This window comes from Oryctolagus cuniculus, chromosome 11 (assembly GCF_051225735.1).
Source record: "Oryctolagus cuniculus isolate XC-2025 breed Fujian yellow rabbit chromosome 11, ASM5122573v1, whole genome shotgun sequence".
Taxonomy (NCBI): Eukaryota; Metazoa; Chordata; class Mammalia; order Lagomorpha; family Leporidae; genus Oryctolagus; species Oryctolagus cuniculus.
The window spans coordinates 28,259,396-28,283,448 of record NC_142877.1 but is presented as its reverse complement, the minus strand read 5'-3'; the positions used below and the strand labels follow the sequence as shown (position 1 = coordinate 28,283,448).

At 53.3% G+C, this 24,053-nt stretch overlaps 2 protein-coding genes across 13 annotated transcripts in view; one reads left to right on the top strand and one right to left on the bottom strand.

Moving 5' to 3' along the window:
• The window catches only part of VPS16 (VPS16 core subunit of CORVET and HOPS complexes), a 22,779-nt gene extending 4,198 nt beyond the window's left edge, over nt 1-18,581 (bottom strand). For 2 of the 5 annotated variants that reach the window (XR_016216648.1, XM_002710879.6), the window contains exons 1-14: nt 18,415-18,581; nt 3,322-3,410; nt 2,941-3,038; nt 2,728-2,856; nt 2,505-2,649; nt 2,274-2,389; nt 2,054-2,176; nt 1,871-1,926; nt 1,462-1,551; nt 1,252-1,346; nt 1,048-1,124; nt 459-590; nt 238-365; nt 72-107 (exon numbers count right to left, since the gene is read on the bottom strand). Coding sequence is in view for 4 of the 5 variants with exons in the window: in XM_002710879.6 (XP_002710925.5) it covers nt 72-107; nt 238-365; nt 459-590; nt 1,048-1,124; nt 1,252-1,346; nt 1,462-1,551; nt 1,871-1,926; nt 2,054-2,176; nt 2,274-2,389; nt 2,505-2,649; nt 2,728-2,856; nt 2,941-3,038; nt 3,322-3,410; nt 18,415-18,467 (1,367 nt within the window). In the remaining variant the exon portion in view is untranslated. Of the gene's footprint in view, nt 1-71; nt 108-237; nt 366-458; nt 591-1,047; nt 1,125-1,251; nt 1,347-1,461; nt 1,552-1,681; nt 1,927-2,053; nt 2,177-2,273; nt 2,390-2,504; nt 2,650-2,727; nt 2,857-2,940; nt 3,039-3,321; nt 3,411-6,123; nt 6,259-18,414 lie in introns of all 5 variants that reach the window. The other 3 variants (XM_089308161.1, XM_051845209.3, XM_089308160.1) reach the window with 3 other exon arrangements.
• On the top strand, nt 18,117-24,053 carry PCED1A (PC-esterase domain containing 1A). 8 transcript variants are annotated; one of them, XM_008256238.5, is made up of 8 exons: nt 18,117-18,384; nt 19,329-19,476; nt 20,231-20,310; nt 20,413-20,651; nt 20,749-20,899; nt 21,018-21,264; nt 23,058-23,333; nt 23,682-24,053. In XM_008256238.5, exons 2-8 carry the CDS (start codon nt 19,353-19,355, stop codon nt 23,921-23,923), a joined length of 1,359 nt encoding a protein of 452 aa, XP_008254460.1. In that variant the 5' UTR covers nt 18,117-18,384; nt 19,329-19,352; the 3' UTR covers nt 23,924-24,053. The 8 variants fall into 8 exon arrangements, 6 of the variants coding, with proteins under 6 accessions (XP_008254460.1, XP_089164289.1, XP_017197219.1 ...); XR_016216650.1 differs by lacking the exon at nt 18,117-18,384 and adding an exon at nt 18,879-19,017 and having other exon boundaries at nt 23,207-23,333; XM_017341730.4 differs by lacking the exon at nt 18,117-18,384 and adding an exon at nt 18,879-19,017.

The window sequence follows — 24,053 nt, the reverse complement described above, 5'->3', positions numbered from 1 at the left end:
CACTGACCTCACCAGTGGTGCAATGCCCACCCACTTACAGCCCTCCTTACAACATCCTGGGCTTGCTATACCTGTCCAGCAGCACCTGGATGGTAAGCTGCTTGTATCTGTATTTTCTTTGGTTAAGGATCCAGCCGGGGGATAAGCCCTATGTGCCAAGGACCTATAGACCACATCTGCAGCCCCTGCCCCCACCACTCATGGCTGTCAGCACCCTTCTGGCATGCATGAGGATACTGGCTGTAGGTGAGAGGGATCCCGATGTGGTAGTCGCGAACAGCATTGAGCACTCGCAGGTCCTGACACATGCGCACAAAGCTGTCGGGTGGAAATCTGTCCAGGAAACACTTTCCAAAGGACGCCGCCTGAGAAAAGCCAGAGGGCAACAGGAAACAACTTCCCCTGGTGCTTCTCACACCCCCTTCCCGGCATCCTCCAGCCCTGCCCTCCAGGCCAACCCTGAGCAGACTCTTCTGCATGTCGGGACGGTGCTCGTGCCCCGCGGCCTCAATGCACTGCTGCACGGCCTGTGTCAGCTGCCCCAGTTCCTGGATCTCCCGCAGGTATTCATCCGCCTTCTGGCTTTCTTTCTAGGGGGAAGGGCCAGGGATGTAGCGTGAGAACAGAGACATCCCCACACGTGGCCCCCTGCCCTTCAGGACTGTGGTTCAGACGGGCCACTGTGAAGGGGCTGCGCAGACAGACGCCTAAACCTCCCCCAAGCTCACCAGACCCACCAGAGGTATCCAGAGATCACCCCAGCTTAGGCCACAACTGCCTGTTGCGGGGCCTTGAGACCTCCCAGTAGTAGCCCTGGCTTATGGGCTGGGAACAGTGGGGACACCCTGCCTCTTGCCAGAACCATATGAAGGACACTGTCACTTCTGTCCAGCTGAGCCATCCTCTCCAGCCCAGCCAAGTGTCTGCCAGTCCTGCCCACTCCCCCTGCCAGGGGCACCTGGCTGTGGCCACACAGTGGGCCGGTCAGGGAAGGAGAAGGAGAAAGAGGGGAGCCACCGGGGCCTGGGAGGAAGCCCAGGGTTTTACCTCATACTCCTTTTGGGCCTCCAACAGCAGAGCTCCAGGGGCCATCGAGGCAATTTTGAAGATCTCCTCACTGGCCGCTGGGGGAGGGAGTTAGTGAGTGGGGCCGGGGGCCGGGAAGCCCCAGTTCCCCCCAGAACTCCCTTATCCTGCCCTGAGGCACTGGCCCAGAGCAGCTGGATTATATATGCCCTGGGAGGGCCTCACCTGGCACCTCATGCAGGAACTCGTGGGTGCTGCGAGAGAAGATGCGGACCCCGTCGAGTTCAGGCACCAGGTAAGAGTCCTCATCCAGCACGAACCTGAGCTTGGTCAAGGCTATAACGAGCACCCAGAGGTGGAGCAGAGCAAGTAACAAACCACTCATCCCGGCTCCTCACCCCTACCCCGCACTGCACAAGCAGCTTCCAAGGATACTGGATGCTCTCGGGTGCGTCGCCCACTACCATCAGCCGCCTCTCCCAGGCTACCACAACGGCCTTTTCCTTGCTGCGAGGACGGGTGCACCTGCAGGCAGCAGCGCGTGTGTGGGACCCACAGGCATGTCTCCCACATCACTGCTTGCGTCTCTTTGCTTTAGGACAGCCCTGTAGCCCATTCCTCTGACCACAGCCTGACCTGTCTGCTTCCTTCTTACCCCTGCAGCTTCAGCTCACAAGGGCAGCCACGGCCCACACAGGACAATGGTGTCCTTCAAGTATGTACTGGCAGAGGAGGGAAGATCCAAGTGCCACCTGGCTTGGCCACGAGTCAGGACAAATCAAGGCGTCCCAGGAAACAAGGCCACGTGCCACTGCCACCCCCAGCACAACACCAGCAATCTCACCAGACCATCTGCTTCGGGGGTGCCCTGATGTTACAGTTGAACTCACACAGCTTCTCCTGAAAGGATGAGGGGATGTCATGGTGCTGACCTAGGCCTCATGAGTCTGGTGGCAGAGCCCCTCTCCTCCCCCACAGACCTTTCCTGGACAAGGTGTGGTGCCCCCGTGTTGTCCCAGGATCACACCTTGAGTGATGCCGTCCCCATCCAGATGTAGCCTGTGTCTGTGAAAAGCGCCAGGTGCCGGTAGGTAAAGGAGACGGCCATCTGCAGGAAGCTGCTCACTCCTGGGGCCAGGCCAGGGGGCGTCTGGGTGAGGGCAGGGAGGACATCACATACTGACTTCCCAGGGCCTTGCCCCTGCCTTCCCCGGCCCTTCCATTTCATTCCCACTCAGGGTCCTTACCACCATGGAGCAGGTTGCATGGTCCAGGAGGTAAAGATCAGGCCCCACGGCCAGAAGAATGTGTGCTACTCGGTCCTGGCACAGTGTGGTCCAGCAGGAGGGTGCACTTTGTAAACCTGGGATCGGGGAGGAAACCACCTCAGTGCCCCCAGCTTCTGCCCCCATTAGTTCCACAGTCAGGAGGCACATCTCCGGGGTGCTAAGTGGCTTTCTTGGTAAGTCAGAGCTCACCTGGCACCTCTGACATCCGGCGGAGTTTGAGGTCACCCACATTGGCACTGAGGGTGAAGCGATGGGCCCCTGTGAGGATGGCCACTCCGGAACCAAACTCAGTATGAAAGATCCGGGCATCCAGAACCCGATTCTGGAGCACCTCCTGGGGAGAGAGGCCACGGGTTGAGGGAGCCACAGGGTCAGCAGCTCACCTGCTTCCCCGGCCCCCAGTGGCCCTTACATTGCCCATGCTGAAGTGTCTCCGGAAGTCGCCGTGAAGCCCGTACACCAGCACTGCACCATCTTCCTGCACGCACAGCAGCTCCTCCTCCGCCGACCAGCCCAGGGACACCACAGGCCCGCTCTTCCACTACAGAGACAGGTTCCTGAGATGTCCTCGGGACGAGGGAGCCTTGCCCAGCCCCCAGCGCCGAGGACAGTCAGAAACGCTCACCAGCAGGCTGGCTAGCGGCACGCCGGAAGCAGAGTAGATCTCGAGCACTGGCCGCAGGCTGGCAGCTTTCTCCTTCCGCCAGGGGTTCCTTAGCAGCGCTGCAGTTGGAGAACAGACCTGCTGTCCAAACTCCCCAGGACCTCCCCAGCCAGAGGAACGTGTGCCACTTGGGCCTGGCGCAGTGTGGTACAGCACAGCCTCAGGGAGTGGCTCTGCAGGCCCACTGCATGTGAACAGGCCTCATACACAGGTTTTTTTGAGAACTGTAAGTAAAGGCACCTCAGCAGGGGGAGTGGGAGGTGGCAGCAAGGCCCCCAGGAATTGAGGGTCTCGAGACCATCCCATGGTCCAGGAGCATGCAGTGGTGGAGGGGTAACGTACCAATGGGACCCCCATAGGGTGCGGCAGCCACCAGGCAGTCCCTGAGTTCCTCCTTCAGGTCCCAGTCCATGCTGTACAGCTCATATTTCCTGCCGAAAGACAAACAGAGATCAGCCTCCCTGTGACCCTGCAGCTGGGAGCCGTGAACTCCTAGGAATTCCCAAAGCCTCCACTTGTCCTCCATGGCGCAGCAGTGGGGGTCTCCCATCCCCCCGGAGGCAGGGTCAGGGAACAAGACTGGAAGTTGTTAGCCCAACGAATGATGGGCATGCCTAAGGACAGCACGCGAGGGAGCAAACTGTGTTGCTGAGGAAGGCTGTGGTTCTTGGGGCAAGTGCCCAAGGTGGACAGAAGCTCCTGAGAAAGGTTGCTTATGTGCACAAAGAGAAAACCAGGGTGGGATGGCTGCCCCGGGCCAGCATCAGCAGGAGTGTAGACCCTCAGAGAGCGCCTCTCGGGGAAGGGAGCCTCTCTCGTTTCTGCCTCTTAACCGTCAATCAGGTTGGGCCTTTACTTGCAGGGCTCCAGCTCAAAACTTGTTGATGTTGATGATGGACTCAGCTCTAGAAGCACCGAGCCTGCAGTGCCTGAAAGACACTGACGAGGAGAGGAGCTCTTCCGTGAGGTGCTGTCACACTGTGAATGCCTGTCGCATGAGAGGTAGGGACGAGGTGGCTGCATCTGAGACGTGCGTGCATCACAAGAGAGGATGGAGGCGAGGGCTTGAGGCGTGCCATCACCTGCTGTTGGGAAGCGGGAAAGGGGGATGGCGGAAGGGCAGAGAAGGCGTGGGCACTACTCCGGGAGGCCAAGAGAAGACAGTGTCCCAGGAGAGTGCTTGGCTAGCACTTCCTTCTCACTGATGATCAGGAGGATGCCACTGTTACCTTCTACCTGACCGCTCAATTGTTTTGGCTCTAGCAAAAATAATTTAATGAGAAAAAAAAGAATAAAGAGGTTCATATTTTGGAAAAAGAACAGGATTATTACTACAGGCTGGGCACCCCTAATCTGAAATCTGAAATCAAAAACTTTCTGAGTATCTTGGATTTAGGATTTGCAAATTAGCAATGTTCAATCAGTAAATGTCCTATGCAAATGTCCTAAAATATGAAAAATTCCAAAATCTGAAACACTTCTAGTTCAAGCCCTTTGGATAAAGGATACTGAGCCTGTATTTGCAAATAATGTGATTGTCTACTTAGAAAATACAAAGCAGTTTGTTGACCAACAAAAATCACTCTATTTTTATATCATAACAAGAATCAATCAGAAATATAACATTTTTTTTAAAAAAGGATTTATTTATTTGCTTGAAAGGCAGAGTTACAGAGAGGCAGAGGTGGGGTGGGAGGAGGTCTTCCATCCACTGGTTCACTCCCCAGATGGCCACAATGGCTGCAGCTGCACTGATCCAAAGCCAGGAGCCAGGAGCCAGGAGCCAGGAGCCTCCTCTGGGTCTCCCATGCGGGCACAGAGGCCCAAGTACTTGGGCCATCTTCCACTGCTTTCCCAGGCCACAGCAGAGATCTGGATCAGTAGTGGAACATCCAGGACTTGAACCAGCGCCCATATGGGATGCCGACACCAGAAGCAGTGGCTTCACCAGCCATGCCGTAGTGTCGGCCCCAGAAATATAACTTTTAAAAGATCAGGGTAGGCATTGAGGTGCAGGGGTTAAGGCACAGGCTGGGATGCCTGGATCCCATAATGGATTGCTGGTTGGAGTCCTGACTATTTTGCTTCTTGCTAACATGTCCTGGGAGGCAGCAAAATATATGGCTCAAGTTCCTGGTCCCCTGTCACCAAGGTAGGAGCCCTGATTGAGTTGTGGGTTCCTGGCTTTGGCTTGGCCCAGCCCTGGCTGTTGTAGGCATTTGGGGAGTGAACCAATGGATGGACAGTATCTCTCTCCCTCTCTTTCAAGTAGATAAAAATGTTTATGATGATTCTAATCATGGTAGCAATATACTTTAAGATACCCAAGAACAAACCTAAAGAAAAATTTTACAAAATCATAGTTTTTTCAAAGATATAGAAGACAAGGAGAAACAGTCCATAATTATCTGTGAAGAATCTTCAAAAAGTTCATGAAAAATGCACATAATGAAAAAAACATACATGAATTTCTAAATTTTTACTCCAAAATAAACTTATCTTTTAATTCCATTTTCCCAAACTTTTTTGAAATCTTCTTATGTAAATGCATAGAAATTCTAATAAAAACTCCCCCTCAATTTTTGTGGGGGAGAGGCACAAACTGATTTTAAAGTTCATCTAGGAAGGGAGAAGATGATAATCTGAAAGAGAAAATACTGGAAATATTTAAGAATATTTGGAAAAGAGAAGAACAGGTAAAGAGAACAAAGTTTAGAAAAGAACTTGGGGGGCTGGTGCTGTGGCATAGCAGATAAAGCCACCGCCTGCAGTGCCGGTATCCCATATGGGCACCAGTTCAAGTCCCAGCTGCTCCACTTCCAATCCAGCCCTCTTCTATGGCCTGGGAAAGCAGCAGAAGATGGCCCAAGTCCTTGGGCCCCTGCACCCACGTGGGAGACCTGGAAGAAGCTCCTGACTCCTGGCTTTGGATCGGCATAGCTCTGGCCATTGCAGCCAACTGGGGAGTGAACTGTCAGATGGAAGACCTCTCTCTGCCTCTCCTTCTCTCTCTGTGTAACTCTAACTTTCAAATAAGTAAATAAATCTTAAAAATTAAAAAGAAGAAGAGAAAATTAAAGAAAAGAACCTGGGAATTGAGCATATGCTAGAAATGGCCCAAGTGCTTGGGCCTTTGCCACTCACGTGGGAGACCTGGATGGATGGAGTTCCTGTTCCTGGCTTCAGCCTGGCCCAGACCTGGCGGTTAAGGCCATCTGGAGAGTGAAACAGCAGATGGAAGATCTCTCTGTGTCTCCCCCTCTCCTTCTGTTGCTCTGTCTTTCAAATAAATAAATCTTTTTTTTAAAAGGATGGCATTTCAAACTAGGACAAATTAATACTGGAAATGAGACAATGGGCCACATGGGAAGAACTACAATAAATACAATTTCATTACTTAGTCTCTAAAGTAAAGTATCTTCCAGGTGTAATTAAAGATTTAAATGCTAAACTAATAACAATACCTAGCCTAGCCTCAACCATCCTTGCCATTGGGGTGTGAACCATTGGATGGAAGATCTCTGTTTCTCTGTCTCTCTGTCTCTCTCTTGGTCATGCTGACTTTCAAATAAATAAGCCTTAAAAAAAAAAAAAATGAAGATGGAAGCAGGTGCCATGCTGTAGCGGGTTAAAAGCCTTGGTCTGCAGCGCCAGCATCCCAGTTCCAGTCCTGGCTGCTCCACTTCCAATCCAGCTCCCTGCTGATGCACCTGAGAAAGCAGCGGAGGATGGCCCAAATCTTTGGGCCCCTGCACCCACGTGAGAGACCTGGAAGAAGCTCCTGGATGCAGATTGGTTCAGCTCCAGCTGTTGCAGCCAGTTGGGGAGTGAACCAGTGGATGGAAGACCTCTTTCTCTCTCTCTCTACCTCTCTCTATAACTCTTCCAAATAAATAAATCTTTTTTTAAAATGAAGGTGTACATCCTTTGATTTAGAGAAAACCTGGAAAAAACCTCTAAATGCCCTTCAAAGGATAAACTGTGCAATGCCTACTCTGAGGAATATTATGTGGCCGCTAATACAGTGACTGTTTTCTGACACAAAACAACTTGTAAGCTATACTGTCAAATGAGAATGGTAAGCATCACTGGATAGAAATCCATTTATGTAGTAATAATAAAAAAAAAAGCTGAGCTATTTTTGACAAGCATACTTTCCTTATAGACACATAAATATATAGAAAAATACTCTGAGGCCTTCATACTAAGCCCGAGACAGTGGTTACCTCTGAGAGGGTGGTGGATGGTGAGGGCAGCTAGGGGACTGTCCATTTTTATATTATGTATTTTGACCATGTTTGAATTTTTTACAACCCATAGCCATTTCTTTTGACATTTTGTCACTAAAATCATTGGGTGAAAAATCTGATAAAATAACCACACAGACCTAGCATGCCAGCTGCCAGCTTACTGACTTTCAGCCCCAAATGTACCTGTAGCACACGCATTGCGCTGCCAGCAGCAGCCCCGTAAGCGTTTCTTCTTTGCAGTGAGCGTTACGTTGTGCTTTCTCGGCAGAGGGCGCTGGGGAGACACTGCATGGGAAGGGGTCCCTCCTGGGCTTCCAGCGGTGGCTGTCAGCCCTCAGAGAGGGTGTGAGGGCGCCTGGTGGTGCTGAGCCTCAGCCATGTGTCCAGAGAGCCTTGCCCACATAACTTTCTCAGGCTCTCTGGCCAGACATGACATTCCAGGCTTCCTGCCCACACAGGCCCACACTTCCTCTGCATGTCCAGATGCTTGGCCTCTGGCTGCAACCTGCCTGCACCCTAGGCGGTTTCTACTGACTTCCTGTGCACACCTGTCTACCCAGTCACTGGCTGGAGTTGGGCCTACGACAGTGCGTGTTTCAGGTCTCCTGCCTGCACCAGCAGACGCACTCCTACTGCACACCCACACTCCAGTCTACCACTTGCACCTTGCCTGCATCCCTGTTGCATCTTTCTTGTCCAATATTTTTTTTTTTTTATTTTTATTTTTTATTTTTGACAGGCAGAGTGGACAGTGAGAGAGACAGACAGAGAGAAAGGTCTTCCTTTGCCGTTGGTTCACCCTCCAATGGCCGCCGCTGCAGCCGGCGCACCGCGCTGATCCGATGGCAGGAGCCAGGATCCAGGTGCTTTTTCCTGGTCTCCCATGGGGTGCAGGGCCCAAGCACCTGGGCCATCCTCCACTGCACTCCCTGGCCATAGCAGAGAGCTGGCCTGGAAGAGGGGCAACCGGGACAGAATCCGGCGCCCCGACCGGGACTAGAACCCGGTGTGCCGGCGCCGCAAGGTGGAGGATTAGCCTATTGAGCCACGGCGCCGGCTTTTCTTGTCCAATATTGTGGACCAATTTTGGCCCTGCCACACTGGCCAACTTTTCTGCATGAGCTGTGACCATATTTTCTCCAATGAGATCTAAACCTCAGTCTTGGGAGAGGCTCTTCCCTTTCAAGTTTGTCATTTCTTGGGTACTCTTCCTCTACCCATGTCTATGAAGTTTTCTTACGTCCTATACTTTTTTTTAAAGATTTATTTATTTGAAAGGCAGAGTTAAAGAGAGGCAGAGGCAGAGACAGAGAAATCTGCTATCTGCTGGTTCACTCCCCAATTGGCCGCAACGGCCGGAGCTGAGCTGATCCAAAGCCAGGAGCTTCTTCTGGGTCTCCCATGTGGGTGCAGGGGTCCAAGGACTTGGGCCATCTTCCATTGCTTTCCCAGGCCATAGCAGAGAGCTGGATTGAAAGTGGAGCAGCCAGGACTTGAACCGATGCCCATAGGGATGCCAGCGCTGCAGGTGCCAGCCATACCCACTATGCCACAGTGCTGGCCCCATGTCTTATACTCCTTTATCGCAGGAATTCTTTACATTAACTTTCCCAGTTTAATTTCTGGACTAGATCCAGACTGATAGAGACTTGGTACAGGGAGTGGTCCCTGGAGACAGACTCCAAAGGATGGCATTTGGGTACTGGTTTGGTGTTGAGCTCTCTGCCAGTAAGAAACAGTTGCCAGTAACCCTCTGTATGCAGCGGCATCACAATGCAGCAAGCCTGCAGGTTATTGTGATGAAGCAGCAACAGAGATATGTGCTTGAGAGTGACTTTTACATACAACTCCAAGGCACTGGTGACGACTACAAGGACTCTGGTATGAGCTGGATTGTTTTGTTTCTTTAAAAATGTTTATTTACTTATTTTCATATGATTGAAAGATGGGGGGGGCAGGGAAAGGGAAGGAGAGAGGAAAAGAGAGAGATCTTTCACCCACTGGTTTACTTCCCAAATGTTCACAATAGCAGGGCTAGACTAGGCCATAGCCAAGAGCCTGGAACTCCATCTGGGTCTCCCACATGGGTAGCAGGGGCCCAAGCACTTGAGCCATCCTCTGCTGCCACCAGGATGCATCAGCAAGAAGCTGATTTGGAAGTGGAGTAGCTGGGACTCTAACCAGCACTCTATATGGGATGCAGGGGTCCCAAGCAGTGGTTTAACCCCTGCACCACAATGCCTAAAAACAATCTCAAGTGCTTAAAACAATCTCAGGTCCATTAACTTTCAGCTCAAGCCATGGTCTGAGGAGCAAAAAAAACTCCTATAATGTCCCTAAGAGAATCTCTTAGTTCTCATAGTCACACAGCTGCTATTGCTGAAAATCAAACACAAAATTTGACTGTGCGGGTTGCTGAACTACAACAGCTGAATTCTCTAACATGCAATTTTTCATGTAAAAGATTAGTAAGGGCCGGCGCCGTGGCTCAATAGGCTAATCCTCCACCTTGCGGCGCCGGCACACCGGGTTCTAGTCCCGGTTGGGGCGCCGGATTCTGTCCCGGTCGCCCCTCTTCCAGGCCAGCTCTCTGCTATGGCCAGGGAGTGCAGTGGAGGATGGCCCCAGGTGCTTGGGCCCTGCACCCCATGGGAGACCAGGAAAAGCACCTGGCTCCTGGCTCCTGCCAGGATCAGCGCGGTGCGCCGGCTGCAGCGGCGGCCATTGGAGGGTGAACCAACGGCAAAAGGAAGACCTTTCTCTCTGTCTCTCTCTCTCACTGTCCACTCTGCCTGTCAAAAAAAAAAAAAAAAAAAAAAAAAAAAAAAAAAAGATTAGTAAGGTACTGATCAGGAAACAATGGGATCCTGAAAGTTGGCAGGGGGAGATCTAATTAGATGTAGATGAAACTGGTTTTAGACTGCAAGCCATTCTGAGCCTCTTTTCAGTGGAAGCAGCAGCCTTGTCTCTGAGGAGACCAGCCTTCCTCTGCTTGAAAACCTTAGGGTCACCTCCTTTGCTGTCGAGGTCTTGGAAGCCTCCCTGTCCAAGGCTGGCCTAGCTAACACTGCCAACTGCTTCATCTGTCAACAGCAGAGACTAACACATGGCTTCAATATGGCACCATTCCCGGGGGGCCAGCCTGCAAGTTGATTACATCGGGCCTCTTCCGTTCTGCAGGGCGCAGAGATTTGTCCTCATTGGATCAGATAAATAATCTGGATGCGAATTTGTCTTTCCTGCCTGTAATGTGTCTGCCAGCACCCACCATCTGTGGATTTACAGAATGCTTTATCTACCATCACGGCACTATGCAAAGTACTAAATCCAATCAACAACTTCATGTCATAGCAAAGAAACTGCTGCTGTGAGCTTAGGGCCATAGAATCAACTGGCCTTGCCATACAACCCAACACCCATGAGTGGCTAACCTAAAACTACCAGCCGGTTGGGAGACAACATCCTTCAAAGGATGGGGCTGTTCTTACAGAGGCCATTATATTGTCTCTTCCGGTTAGAATATACAGGACCTAGAATCAAGAGGAGGGAGTGGCTCCTTTCACTATTCCACCTAGTAACCATCTCATCAAAATGTCACTTCCAGTCCCAGTAACTTTGAGATCTGTCATCTTGAAGAGCTTAGACCTCAAGGAGAAAAAGCCTTCTACAGGAGGTATAACAATGGAATTATTGAACTGGAACATGAGAGTGCTTCTTTGCCATTTTGGGCTCCTTATGCCACTGAACCAAGAGGCTTACAAAATGGGGCCAATCTCCCTGTGCGGGTGTGGGTGTTGTGTCGGGAAGTAGGGTGCTGGTGCGAGGGCTGTGCTGCTGCACCTGCTTTGTGCTCAGGAGAGAGGGAGAGAAATACGCAACTGATGAGACTTTATAAAATAATTATCATGACACACACACACACAAAAAAAATGGGGCCAATCTACTGGTTGATTACAATGGGGAAATAGAACTGCTGCCACCTTATGGAGGTAAAGGCTGTGTCTGGAACCCAAGAAATCCTCTGAGGGCATCTCTGAGTATTTCCATGCCCAAAAGCAAAGCCCAGTGAAAAATTTCAACAGCCAAAAAAAAAAAAAAAAAAAGCAGAACAACAGAATAATGAAGGCTTTGGTCACCCACTAGCTAACAAAACCACAGCAGTGGAAGAGCTAACTGAGGGCAGAGATATATAGGATGGGAAGTTGAAGGGAAGCTGAAGGTACCACCTATGACCTGGTGATCAACCATAGAAATGAAGACTGTAGTCACCTTGAGTATTTCCTCTATGTCTGCTACACGCAGGTCACATGCATGCGTTTTTATGTTCATGCTAGCCATTATCGTCTCTTTCCCACCCATTTTAATTTTATATGTAAATTATTGGAAGATAACTTTGCAAGTTGGATTTTACTGGGACCGTGACTCATTGTGCGGGGTAATTAATGCAGTGATGGAAAAAGACTAAGTTTGTATTTCTTCTCCTTTGAGGCACGAGTTCTTTTCTTGTAAGAATGGCAGTATCCTGTTAGGCAGGAACAGAGTTGCTGTGCCGTGAAGAAGTTAAAAAAAATGTATGGAGAAGTGTCTGTGGTAGCTGAGTAGCCATAGGGTAGATAGCTCCAGCTATCAACGTGTTGCCTCGGCTGCAAACGCACCCTTCGTTAGGAGCCCAGAAGTGAGTGGGTTGAGCTTTCTCAGCAGAGGGCGCTGTAGGACAGTGCAGGAGAAAGAGACCCTTCTGCCGCTGGGCAGCTGCATGGTCAGCAGCGTGAGGGGAAGTGCTCTGTCGTAACCGTGCACCCAGAACACACAGTCCCTTGCTGGCCTCCCAGCCTGGGCTCGGGCAGGTGGCCACTGCTCTGCAGCCTTCCCCACACAGACACTGTTCACACTACTGCTCCCACTTGGTGGCAGGTCCACACACCTGACCATCAGCAGCAGCTCACAACTGCCTCATCTGTGCCCAGGAGAGCTGCTTCCTGGTCGCCCGGTGACTGTGGGTCCATTCTGGCCAGTGTTCCAGGGAGCCAGGCTCAGATAAGGCCTGTGGTGTGTCCACTGCAGTGACAGGATGTCACTGTGAACAGCGTGGTTAGACTGGGGTAGGTTGTCAGTGGGAAGAGAGAAAATGCAACAAGTATAGACGAGGGGGAGCTTCAGTCTCTTAGTTGGAGGCTGGGGAGAGACGGGGTGAGGAAGAAGGACCGGTGAGAACCTTGTGTATGTGTCTGAAATTTCCATCCCTGCACTTGGGGGCAAATACGGCAAATGGTGGAAAATAACATGGGGCAGTGCTCTTGACATGTTCCCACAGCAAACAGACACACATGGATGCATGTTAAATTAGACATGGAATTCCCAAGACTCACCCCAGACATAATGGGGGCCTGGCCCAGGAACCTGTGTGCAGCCAGAGGGTCCTGCACAAGAGCTGGAGAAACCGTGTGGCTGAGGAGGGTCTGGGCACTGGCACGTGCCTCCTGAGATGGAGGGAATCAGGGCCGTGGCTGCATGGAGGCAGAAAACACAGCAGGAGGGTCTGCCAGGGGAAGCCCAGGCAGCCATGGGATGGTTTCCAGGTCTCTAGGAAGCATGGCTGAAGTCAGATGCTGGGGGGTTTAGCAGCAAGGAAGCTTCAATTTTCAGAATTTCTAAAATGTTTTCATTGTTCACAACTGTTCCTTTACGTAATGTTTAAAAAGTACAGCCGCGTGCTGAGAGATTCCACACAGTGGGACTGTGGGAGCCCAGCTGGGGTTGGCGGCTGTGGCTCTGTGGTACTCTCAACCTGCCTGCTCTGTGACCCTCCTGGCAGCACGCAGCAGCCTGGGTACAGGCACAGAGACGGTGCAAGGAAGCTGTGCCGGACCAGGCAGGACAAAGGAGGAAGGCTGGTAGGGAAGAGGCAAGGGAAAACGGAAGTGCTGACTGTGGCTGTCCTCCAGGCAGGTCGGGGAGGGAACTCCATACATGGACGGGGTTCTGTGTGTGGCCTCACAGAGGAGGGCGCTGTGAAGCTTAAGGACAAGACTATCAGGAGGGATCGGGGTACCTGCGTTGACAGGAGCCTGCAGTCATACTTAGCCTCTCAGAAAAGCCACACCCGCACACAGAGAGGCCAGCTACATCTTTCCCCTCCACCCCCTGGTCCCAGAGTGGAACTCCCCACAGCCGCAGTCATGGACCCTGGGTGCTAACACCCGGAAATCACTAAGCGGAGGCCTTCTGATGGCCTCCGTGCCAGCCCCCTGCAGGAAACAGAGAAGAAATCCCAGGGGCATTCCTGCTGGAGAAGCGTGGCCCATCAGGGTGTGAGAAGAGCCCTCGTGTGAAAACAGCTCGGGCAGCAGGCCACTGGCAAGAGGCACATCAGGTCTAGCCTCTGGTTATAACCCAGCAGTGGCAAAACCCCCATGCCCAAAAGAGAGACCTGTCTCAAAAACAAACACTACCAAAGAACTCTTGGGAACTGCTGCTAGGAATGTAAAAAGGTGCAGCATCTGCTATGGAAGACAGTATGGCAGTCCTCAAAAAATTAAGCACACCAGGATCCAGCAATTCCATTTCTGGGAATGCACTCGGAAGGATGGACAGCCGAGCCCTAGAGAGGCTTCTGCACCCCCGTGCTCACAGCAGCATCCTTCACAACAGCCAGGGGTCCACTGACAGGTGAAAGGATAAGCATAAGGTAGTGCTCAGACGAATGGAATATGATTCAGCCTTGAAAAGGGAGGACATTCTTGGCCGGCGCTGCAGCTCACTAGGCTAATCCTCCACCTTGCGGTGCCAGCACACCGGGTTCTAGTCCCAGATGGGGCGCCGGATTCCGTCCCGGTTGCCCCTCTTCCAGGCCAGCTCTCTGCTGTGGCCTGGGAAGGCAGTGGAGGACGGCCCAAGTACTTGGGCCCTGCACCCCATGGGAGACCAGGAAAAGCACCTGGCTCCTGGCTCCTGCCATTGGATCAGAGCGGTGCGCAGGCTGCAGCGCACCGGCCACGGCGGCCATTGGAGGGTGAACCAACGGCAAAAGGAAGACCTTTCTCTCTCTGTCTCTCTCTCACTGTCCACTTTGCCTGTCAAAAAAAAAAAAAAGAGGGCCGGCGCCGCGGCTCACTAGGCTAATCCTCCACCTAGCGGCGCCGGCACACTGGGTTCTAGTCCCGGTTGGGGCGCCGGATTCTGTCCCGGTTGCCCCTCTTCCAGGCCAGCTCTCTGCTATGGCCAGGGAGTGCAGTGGAGGATGGCCCAGGTGCTTGGGCCCTGCACCCCATGGGAGACCAGGAAAAGCACCTGGCTCCTGGCTCCTGCCATCGGATCAGCGCGGTGCGCCGGCCGCGGCGGCCATTGGAGGGTGAACCAACGGCAAAGGAAGACCTTTCTGTCTGTCTCTCTCTCTCACTGTCCACTCTGCCTGTCAAAAAAAAAAAAAAAAAAAAAAAAGAAAGAAAGAAAAGGGAGGACATTCCGACATGTGCTACAACATGGATGACCCATGAAGACATTGTGCTAAGTGACATAAGCCAGTCACAAAAAGACGAAAACTGTATGATTCCACTTATATGACGTACCTGGAGTCATCAAATTCATAGATGTAAAATGGAATGGTGGGTGCCAGGTGCTGGTAGAGAGGGGAAGGGCTAGTTACTGTTCACTAAGTGCAGAGTTTCAGTTTTGCAAGATGAAAAGGTTTGAGACTGTGGTACACTACTGTGAATATACTTAACACCATTAAACTACACAGTCAAAATGATGAAGATGGTCTAATTTACAATATGTATATTTAACCACAATTTTTAGAAAGTTCACACTTACATATGCAAAAAAGCAAAATAAAGTAAACATGTAAGTATTAGAATAATCTAAAAGTATTTTCAGGAATATATAACGTATCCTTACTCTCGTCTACCATAAAGACATTTCTAAAGTGACAGTGTGTTCAAAACCAAGGTCCTGCCTCCCCCAGATTCGCTCTTCCTTTCTCAAGATTTTAAATCAAAAACCCAAGTCCTCCTTGATTCTCTGCTCTTCCTCCTCCCCACCAAGTGCAGTAACCCAACCTCCTTCCATTTCGCCCCCTTCTCTCAGTCTCCGCCATCACCATCTCAGCGCTCACCACCCTCAAACTCTTCCTGCTCTGTCCCACCAGGCTCCTATCAGTCTCCCTTGCTTGCTCCTTCTCATTTGCTCCCCCTACTGCCTCTGGAAGGAACTTAAAACACTGCTCCCCTGCCCTGCAAATTCAATGGCATCAACCTTTGAAGACCCTTTAATTTAGGTTTCCTGTGTTGGTCAGATAAAGGTGGCCTGCAGGCCCCGAAGGGTATGACCTCACAAGAAGGGCTGCAGCCTCATCTCCTGTCCTGCCCCTGCTGTCTTAGGCTTTCCAGCTACAACGGCTCTCTTTCGTCCCTGGGAAAGCCACCATCCTTCCTGCCTCAGGACCTTTGTCTATGTTCTTCTCCATCCCACTCCCTGCACCCAAGTCTACTCATCCCCTGGATGGGGAATTATCATTTTTTAAAATTTTTTCAGAAAGCCTTCTCTACCTCTGACCCCTCAGTGCTGTATGTTCTCTTAGGCTGTGTGTTCCTGTATCTTTCCTTCATAGTGGTTATGATCCAACAAATACTGGTTGTCAACTGTCTCACCTGCTGGCTTTAAGCTTTATCAGGGTAGGCAGGGTCTGTGTCTCTTAAGGGTTGGGCCAAATTAACTAACGGGATTAGCCTAAATTGCATTCTTAGGATAAAAATGGAGACCCATAAGAACTGGTCACCACTGCATCTCTGCTTTCCAAATTCAGTGAGTTCTCCACAACACTGCTTCCAATGCAAAAGATCCCTGTCCCGCAGGCAGGCCTCGACATCAACATCTGCCACCTCTTTTATCATCCAGTCACTTACATGAACATGGACTAAGCCCTGGCTATGCACAAGGCTATGCACACACAGGAACAAAACCAAACACCTACCCTTAAAGCATTTCCACTCTGATGGAGCAGCTAGAATATGTTCTTACATATTTCTGTTAAAAAACAAAACAAAGGCTGGTACCGCAGCTCACTAGGCTAATCCTCCGCCTGTGGCGCCAGCACCCCGAGTTCTAGTCCTGGTTGGGACGCTGGTTCTGTCCCGGTTGCTCCTCTTCCGGTCCAGCTCTCTGCTGTGGCCCAGGAAGGCAGTGGAGGATGGCCCAAGTGCTTGGGCCCTGCACCCGCATGGGAGACCAGGAGGAAGCACCTGGCTCCTGGCTTCGGATCGGCGCAGCGCCGCCTGTGGTGGCCATTTGAGGGGTGAACCAACGGAAGGAAGACCTTTCTCTCTCTCTCTCTCCCCCACTGTCTAACTTTGCCTGTCAAAAACAAAACAAAACAAAACAAAACAATCCTACAGGACTGTCTGGGTTCGAATCCTGGCTCTATCACATCCTAGCTGTGTGTGGCCTGGTCTCTCCTATGTGTCTCAGCTTCCTCATCAATTAGATGAGGCTAATTATGCCCATAGAGTTGCGAGACCTCAGCAAGTTAATAGCCATAAAGTACTTAGCACAGTGTCTAGTACATAAGAAATGCTCAGTATCTGTTGCCAACTTTCAGCATAGGTTTCCTCTGCAGCAGGACTTAAGATCCCTACTCCTTGCTAGGAGGACAACATAGGTGAGCGTAGGTTTGCCATTCAGGTCTTTTCTATGGCTTGCTCTCAGCACTTCTGTTCTTTCAAAACTTTGCTGGTACATCAGCAAAGCTAAGACTTGATATGACAAGCAGTAGCTCTGCAGTAGTGTGGTCACTGCCTTCAGTACTCTGATTTTTAATACACCTGGGTAGGCAACACGTATTTTTGAAAGTAACCAAATTAAAATCAATATTTTAAAAAGTAAATGCTGTGTCAGCTAGCTGGTGTGCAAACACCAAATGACACACTACCTTTGTCAGTTCCTATCCCTTCATCACTGACACGTGGGAAGTTGTTTCCTAACCGACTTTTAACTAGGGTTTTTGCAATTTTTTCATATGGCATAGGCATATTTCTAAGAGAGAATTATAAACAAACAACACACACAACAGACTGCTAAAAATTACCACAAGGTATTTGTCCCTCTGAGGAGTATATCAAACATTACATTTAAAAGTGTTAAGAAATGAATGAGACTAGGATACAGCTTCATTAGCACAAAGACCCTGAAGTAACCTCTTTGTGATTTTTGGTTGCAATGAATAAAATACTTTTCAAAAGCTACTGGGCAACTATTACGGAGCAGGTGCTCTTAAAAATGAGTTTCGGAGGTAAAGAGATGCCAGCATCGTGCCCTCAGCCTTCAAGGAGCATGGGTTGGCAGGAGAAACCTATGCAAATATTACCCCGCTGCATATAGGTAACAGACCTCAGCACTGGGTCTTTTGGAGCCCCCAGGATTCTACTTGGGGAAGGTCAAGGAAGGTCCTGGGAAGAACCCTGGAACTAAGTCCTGAAGATGAGCAAGAACTCTTCCGTGAGAGAAAATGGGAACTGTCAGTGCCCGCCGAAGGAACTACAGGCTGGTGCAAACCCAGGGGCCCATGAAACCTCACGCTGTGCCGCAGCCCTGTTACTCTGCGCAGCTAATACACAGATTTGGGTAGGAGAAAGGCGAATGAGGTTGCAGAGATACACAGAGGCCGACTGATGGATAAATGTTCCTCAGGGAGTTTGTATTCTAGCCTACAAGGAAGGGAAGCCATTGAAAAGTCCTAATCAGAGTCATGATGTGGTCGGGTAACACTTCAGAAGGATCCGTGGTCTGGGACCCTCCAATTCCCGTGACGGCTGCTGCGAGACTCGCGGACAACTCGCCCCCTTCTCCCTGCCCTGGTCAACACCGTTACCCCGCCCGCCGTGCGACCCCGCCCCCCTCGGAGCGCCCCGAGGGTCTGCGTTCAGCACCACTCGCCGGCAGGAGACTGGGCACTCTCTCTCACCCGCGGGCGGCCTCCCGCAACGTGATCCCAGCACCCCTCCGCAGGCTCACAGGCCTGGGCTTCCGGGTGACCACTGTGCTTGCCTCAGTTTCCTTCTCTGGAGCAAGGGAGAGCCCGGCTCCCTGCCCCAGGCCGCCGAGCGTTAAGTGACAGCGCCGGCGGCTCCGCCCCGGAGACTCCAGCAGGCGGGCAAACGGGGTAAGCCGGGCCGTGGGCGGGGCGTCTCACCGGTAAAAGGCAGAGTCCCCGAGTGGGTTCCAGTTCGCCGTGTAGCAGTCCATCGCTGGTGCAGGCGGTGGCTAAGAAGCGCTAAGGGGACATCCACCGGTGCGGGCCCCAGACCGGCACTTCCGCTTCCGCCCGTCTGGGTCACGTGCCGAGGCCACCATCGCGGCCATCACCACTGTGGGCAGCCGCACTTGGCCGCTACCGCGCCCCCCCCCCCCCCGCGCCCGGGTGGGTCCGGCCCTGGCTCCCGCCCCGCGCGGTGGCCACCCCCGCCGCCTTGCCCTCCCCTTGGGCGTTGGGGGGGTCGCGCAGGACAGGACATGGGTGACCGGAAGTGGGCGCTGTGAGCATCGCCGTTTCGGGCGCCGAGGCCCGAGGCGCCGTCGGGTCCACCGCGACGCACGCATGGAGAGCACCAGGTCCCGGGCTGCGCGCCGACGGCCAGCCGGGACGCACGGGCTCTGCGGGCGGGGGCTTTGCAGAACCGACTGGCCTCCTAGGGTACGGGAACATGAGGGTTGGCCAGGAGCCCGCTGCAGGCAAGGCGCGCGGCGCTCCGGCCTACCCTGCTAGCGACTGAACGGCGCAGAGCCCGGATACTCGGTAATTGGCGCGAGCGGGAGCGCGCGCATGCGCGAGCCGGCGGCGGGCACGTGGCTGGGCGCAGGGCGGCGCCGCGCGGGAATCACCTCAGTGCCCTGGAGGCCCGCGGACCTGTTGACCCCTTAGCTTTAGTGCCAAGCGTGACCGGAGACGGCGCCACCCTGGGTCCCCTTCAGCCGCCGCCTCCTGCTGGAGCTCTGAACAGCCCCGCAGGGGGCTGGCGTGGGTCTCATTTTTATGGAGGTAGGCCCTGGGGCCGCCGAACTGCGAAAGTCCCCGCCATCGCGCAGCTTAGTGGCTTTTTTCCGTAGCTCGTCGCTGTCGCTGGTGGCGGCATGGTCTTCTGTCTGAAGAACAAGGAGGCGCGCCGCCTGTCGCGAAGCGCCATGGTCCACTTCCAGGCCTCGGAAGTGCAACAGCTACTACACAACAAGTTCGTGGTCATCTTGGGGGACTCCAGTGAGTGCCCCTCTAGGGCGACTCTCCCAGTTGTGCAGCTGTATCCTGTTCTGTATGTGCCCAGCCTTAGACTCTGTTTCAGACCCCTTCCACCCTCTGGACGGTTCTAGTCCATTAGATTTTTCCGGTCTTTTTATTCCCACACACCTTCCGCAGGTATCCCGGCAGATGTAGCTTGGGCACTGTTCAGCCCCTGACAGTCCCCCCTAATTTCCCTCAGTGGGAGCGGTGCTTTGTGTTTTGTGCCTCCCTGGAGAACTGGCCAGCTTCTGCCAGATGATCGGAATGGGCCCAGAGGGGCACAGCTAGAAGGAACAGAGCTGCCCTTCTGAAAGATTTATCTGAAAAGCAGACAGAGGGAAGGGGAGAGAGGGAGGGAAGTAGGAGGAGAGATTTTCCATTTGCTTGCCCATTCGCTAAATACCCAGGCTGAAGCCAGAAGCCAGGATCTCCAACTAAGTCTCCCATGTGGGTGGTAGGGACCCAACTACATGGGTCATCAGCAGCCGTCTGCTAGGTTCATTATCAGGCAGCTGGATTAGGAGCAAGAGCAGGTCTCCATCCTTAACCCAGTAAGCCACAAGGCTCGCCCAGTGCCTAGACTCAAACCTCATCATGTCTCCTGCCTCAGAGGCAACAGTACACAGCGCTGGTGTTGGGCAGGCCAGTCCTGGGAAGCAGGGAGGCCTGGACTTGTGAGGGGCTGGGACGGGGTGAGGTCTGCCTCAGCCTTGGGGTCTCTGTCTCCCCACAGTCCAGCGGGCTGTGTACAAGGACCTGGTGCTTCTGCTGCAGAAAGACTCACTGCTCACAGCTGCCCAGCTGAAAGCCAAGGTGAGGGAAGACTAGTAGTGATGCCAGTGGTGGGTGGGTGCAGACCCCAGCCTGGCAGGATCTTCCTCCCTGGCGTGGGTCTGACTGGGGGGCGGGGGGCAGGGGGAGCTGAGCTTTGAACAGGACCAGCTGGTCGCTGGGGGCCAGCTAGGCGAGCTGCACAACGGGACGCAGTACCGCGAGGTCCGCCAGTTCTGCTCGGGTTCTGGCCACCACCTTGTGCGCTTCTACTTCCTCACTCGCGTTTACTCCGAGTACCTCGAGGACGTCTTGGAGGAGCTGACCTACGGGCCTGCTCCGGACCTGGTCATCATCAACTCCTGCCTCTGGGATCTCTCCAGGTTGGGGTGGGGAAGGGGAGGCACTGGTTGAGGGTGGAGGTACAGCTTAGAGGCTGTGCACCCCACATTCATGCCCATCCTATGCATAACCCAACAGATATGGCCGCTGCTCCATGGAGAGCTACCGGGAAAACCTGGAGCGAGTATTTGTGCGCATGGACCAGGTGTTGCCTGACTCCTGCCTGCTGGTGTGGAACATGGCAATGCCCCTGGGGGAGCGTGTCACTGGGGGTTTCCTCCTGCCAGAGGCAAGTGACTGGGGCCCCTTCGGATGGGGGGATGGTGCAGAGAGCTGGTAGATGGAAGACAATCCTTCCCACCCTTGCTGCATCCTGTGGCTCTTAGAGGCTGTGCTTTCACACCTAGCTCCAGCCCCTGGCTGGCTCTCTGCGGCGGGACGTGGTTGAAGGGAACTTCTACAGCGCGACACTGGCTGGAGACCACTGTTTCGACGTCCTAGACCTCCACTTTCATTTCCGGCATGCCGTACGACACCGTCATCGAGATGGTGTCCACTGGGACCAGCATGCACACCGCCACCTCTCACACCTGCTTCTGACCCATGTGGCTGATGCCTGGGGCGTGGAGCTGCCCAAGCGTGACAGTCCCCCCGGTGAGTCCTACCCCTAGAGGAGAGGGTAGTGATGCTGCACGGGCCCCCAGAGCACCGGGCTCAGAAATATCACGGGGCAAAGGGAGTCAAGGAGAGTTGGGGTCCCTTTCAGAACGGTGGTGACTCCTGGGTACCCCTTCCTTATCCCCTGGGGATGGTTGGATCACAGCAACAATATTTTAGTCCAAATGCAAGTTCTGTATGACCTGGCCCTGTAGTCTCCTCTGTGCACGTGAGTGACCATGTATAGTGGCAGCAGGGATGAACAGGAAGTGGGGATATTCCTAGTTAGACTTGGGCGTGTGTGTGGGGAGCAGGGCAGCCCCGGCAGTGTGGCGGAAGGAAGGAAGCCCATCAGCTGGGAGATGGGGGTGGTGCATGGTCAGCTGGAAGCTTATTGAGCAGAAATGTAGTGTATCCCGGGGTGCTTTGGAAGGGTAGTTTCATTTGGGCGAGCTCAACAGACAGCATCCTAGAAGCTCCTCAGTTAAGTCTCAGAGTCCCCATGTCACTGGTCGTGACAGGTGCAGCTCCCCTCTGCCCAATCTCGGAGTCATTGGAGGCAGCCTCTGAGGGCCCCACTCCTCCTGCTTGTTTGGAGGCACTGCTCCCCATCATGTCATGTTTGTCTCCTCTGCCTCCCAGTCCATGTATGCTCACAAAGGGCACATCATGGCTGGTGGTTCCGCTGTCTGCTGCTCCCCTGTGTTCACGTCCCCAGAGGGCAGGTTCCCTGCCTTGTTGATGGCTCAGCCCTTTTGGCTCCAGTGTCTGGCACTGGTGCTATGCATGCGGTGCCTCTGGGGTAAAGTGTGCTGAATTGGAAGCATCAGTACGACATAGAGGGTATGGGGGCCCAGAGGAACCAGCAATCTTGTAGGACTTGGCGGCCAGGAGTTGGAGTGTCAGGGAGGTGAATCAGGATTTTGATTCTATAATGCTCCACTTTCCTTATTTTGTTTAGATGAGAGAATTGGTCCCCAGCAAAGAGAGGGATTGTTAAAGATTATAAGGCTGATTGATGGTGGCCCAGGCCTTCTAAATCTCCTTGGAGCTACGGAAATTGAGGAAGGATTGATTTGGGGTGGAAGGCTGACTTGGTGAGATTGATTAGAGCAGATCTGTGTGGTAGTCAGTGGCACTCAAGAGAGTCAGAAGCAGAGGGCCTCAGCGTGAATGGTGACAGAGAGCAGACAGCGCTCACACGGGGTCAGAAGGAAGAGCTGCTACGGCGGAGACAGAGGCAGGCAGAGGCCCTTCAGGGAGACATAGGCTGTTGTGATGTCTGGTGACGTGGGAAGAAAGGGGCCTGTGAACGTGGTTGGTGAGCAGTGACGATTGGTAGGACAAGTGTTGAGAATGTGGGAAAAGCTTACAAGAGGCTGATGAGGGAGTGGGAAAATTTGGGCCAAAGGTTCCTTGTGGAAGTTTGGAGGGAAAAGGGGATTAGTGGGAGAAGGGAGTGGCAGGATCTTTATGTTTGGCTTATTTACCGGTCTGTGGTGGGGAGCCTGGTAGAAAAACAGATCTGAAGACGTAATAGAACTGGGCCGATCCCGGCAGGAACTCTGGGGGGAGAGTGTAAGGTCAGAGCAAAGGTAGATCTGAAGGGCAGGAAAAAGCAGCACACCTGGGGCTTGGCCTGGAATGAGAGGGCAGGAGAAGGTTCTGGGCGTTCCGGCCTGTTGGCCCAGTTCTCTGAGAGACAGAAGTGAGCTGTGGAAGTGTGGATGGCCAGAGTTCAGGGCAGCCTGGCTGCCCAGGCCTACCTAAAACAACCATCCCATTCCTAGACCCGTGGATTGAGGACTGGCCAGAGACGGATCATCCGTTCCAGGGGAGCCATAAGCAGCCCCCAGGCTTCGGGGAGCAGCTGGCCTTGCCCCTACCCCTGCCCTCTCCTTTACCTCCTCCCTTACCTTTCCCCTACTCCCTCCCTCAGCCCTTGCTGCCTCCTGTGTTCCCACCCCTGCCCCAGGATGTCCCCCTTTTCCCCGGCCAGACCTTCCCACCCCATGAATTCTTCAATTTTAAACCAATGGAGGACTTCTCGATGGCACCCCACTTAGGTAGGTGTCTCCGCAGCTGCCCCCCACACCTCTCCCAGACCCCCCTTGCTCCTCCCACCCAGCCTACTGCCCAGATGAACTGAGGAGAGTTGGGTAACCCCTTGTGCCCCAGAATTGGGTGTGGTTGCAGAAGTCCCCGATGTGGAACGGCTTTGGAGACTAATTAATCAGGTTGTTACTCGTCATAGTCTCCCAGTCTGGAAGTCGGGGAAGTGGTATCCCCCGTTCTGCAGATGGGGAAGCTGAAGCCCAGAGAAACTTACCCTGGAGGACCAGAGTTGCCTGAAAACAGAGCCGTGCTTCCCCCTGGCCCAAAGCCCACTCTGAGAGTGACTGGTTCTTTTGTAGGATGTTGCCCTGGAGTGAACTTTGTGCCTGGCCTCCTGCCATCGCAAGTCCCTGGCCCCCGTGGTCGGCAGCGGGGCCCAGTGGTCCACCGCGGGATGCCACGCTGTGCTTCCAGCAGCCCCTACCAGGTGCCGAGGATGGGGGTGCCTTGCAGGCCGCGGCTCAGACACTCAGACAAACTGATCCAAGCACACAAATTGGACAGACGGCCTGCTGCCCATTCTGGGACCTGGCCTGGGTAGCCTGGATCTTGGGCAGGATGTGCTGATGGCCCTGCAGGGCCTGCCTGGCACCCCAGGTGCTGGGCTGGGGTATCTGCTATGCCTGGCATTGTTCTTGCCCATTGCTGTCACCAATAAAGGCATGAATGAA

Coding starts and splice junctions, on each gene's coding strand:
- PCED1A (XM_002710912.6), top strand. Junction 20,652..20,748: donor TGCCTCTGGGATCTCTCCAG/GTTGGGGTGGGG, acceptor ATAACCCAACAG/ATATGGCCGCTGCTCCATGG. Junction 20,900..21,017: donor GGGGTTTCCTCCTGCCAGAG/GCAAGTGACTGG, acceptor TTTCACACCTAG/CTCCAGCCCCTGGCTGGCTC.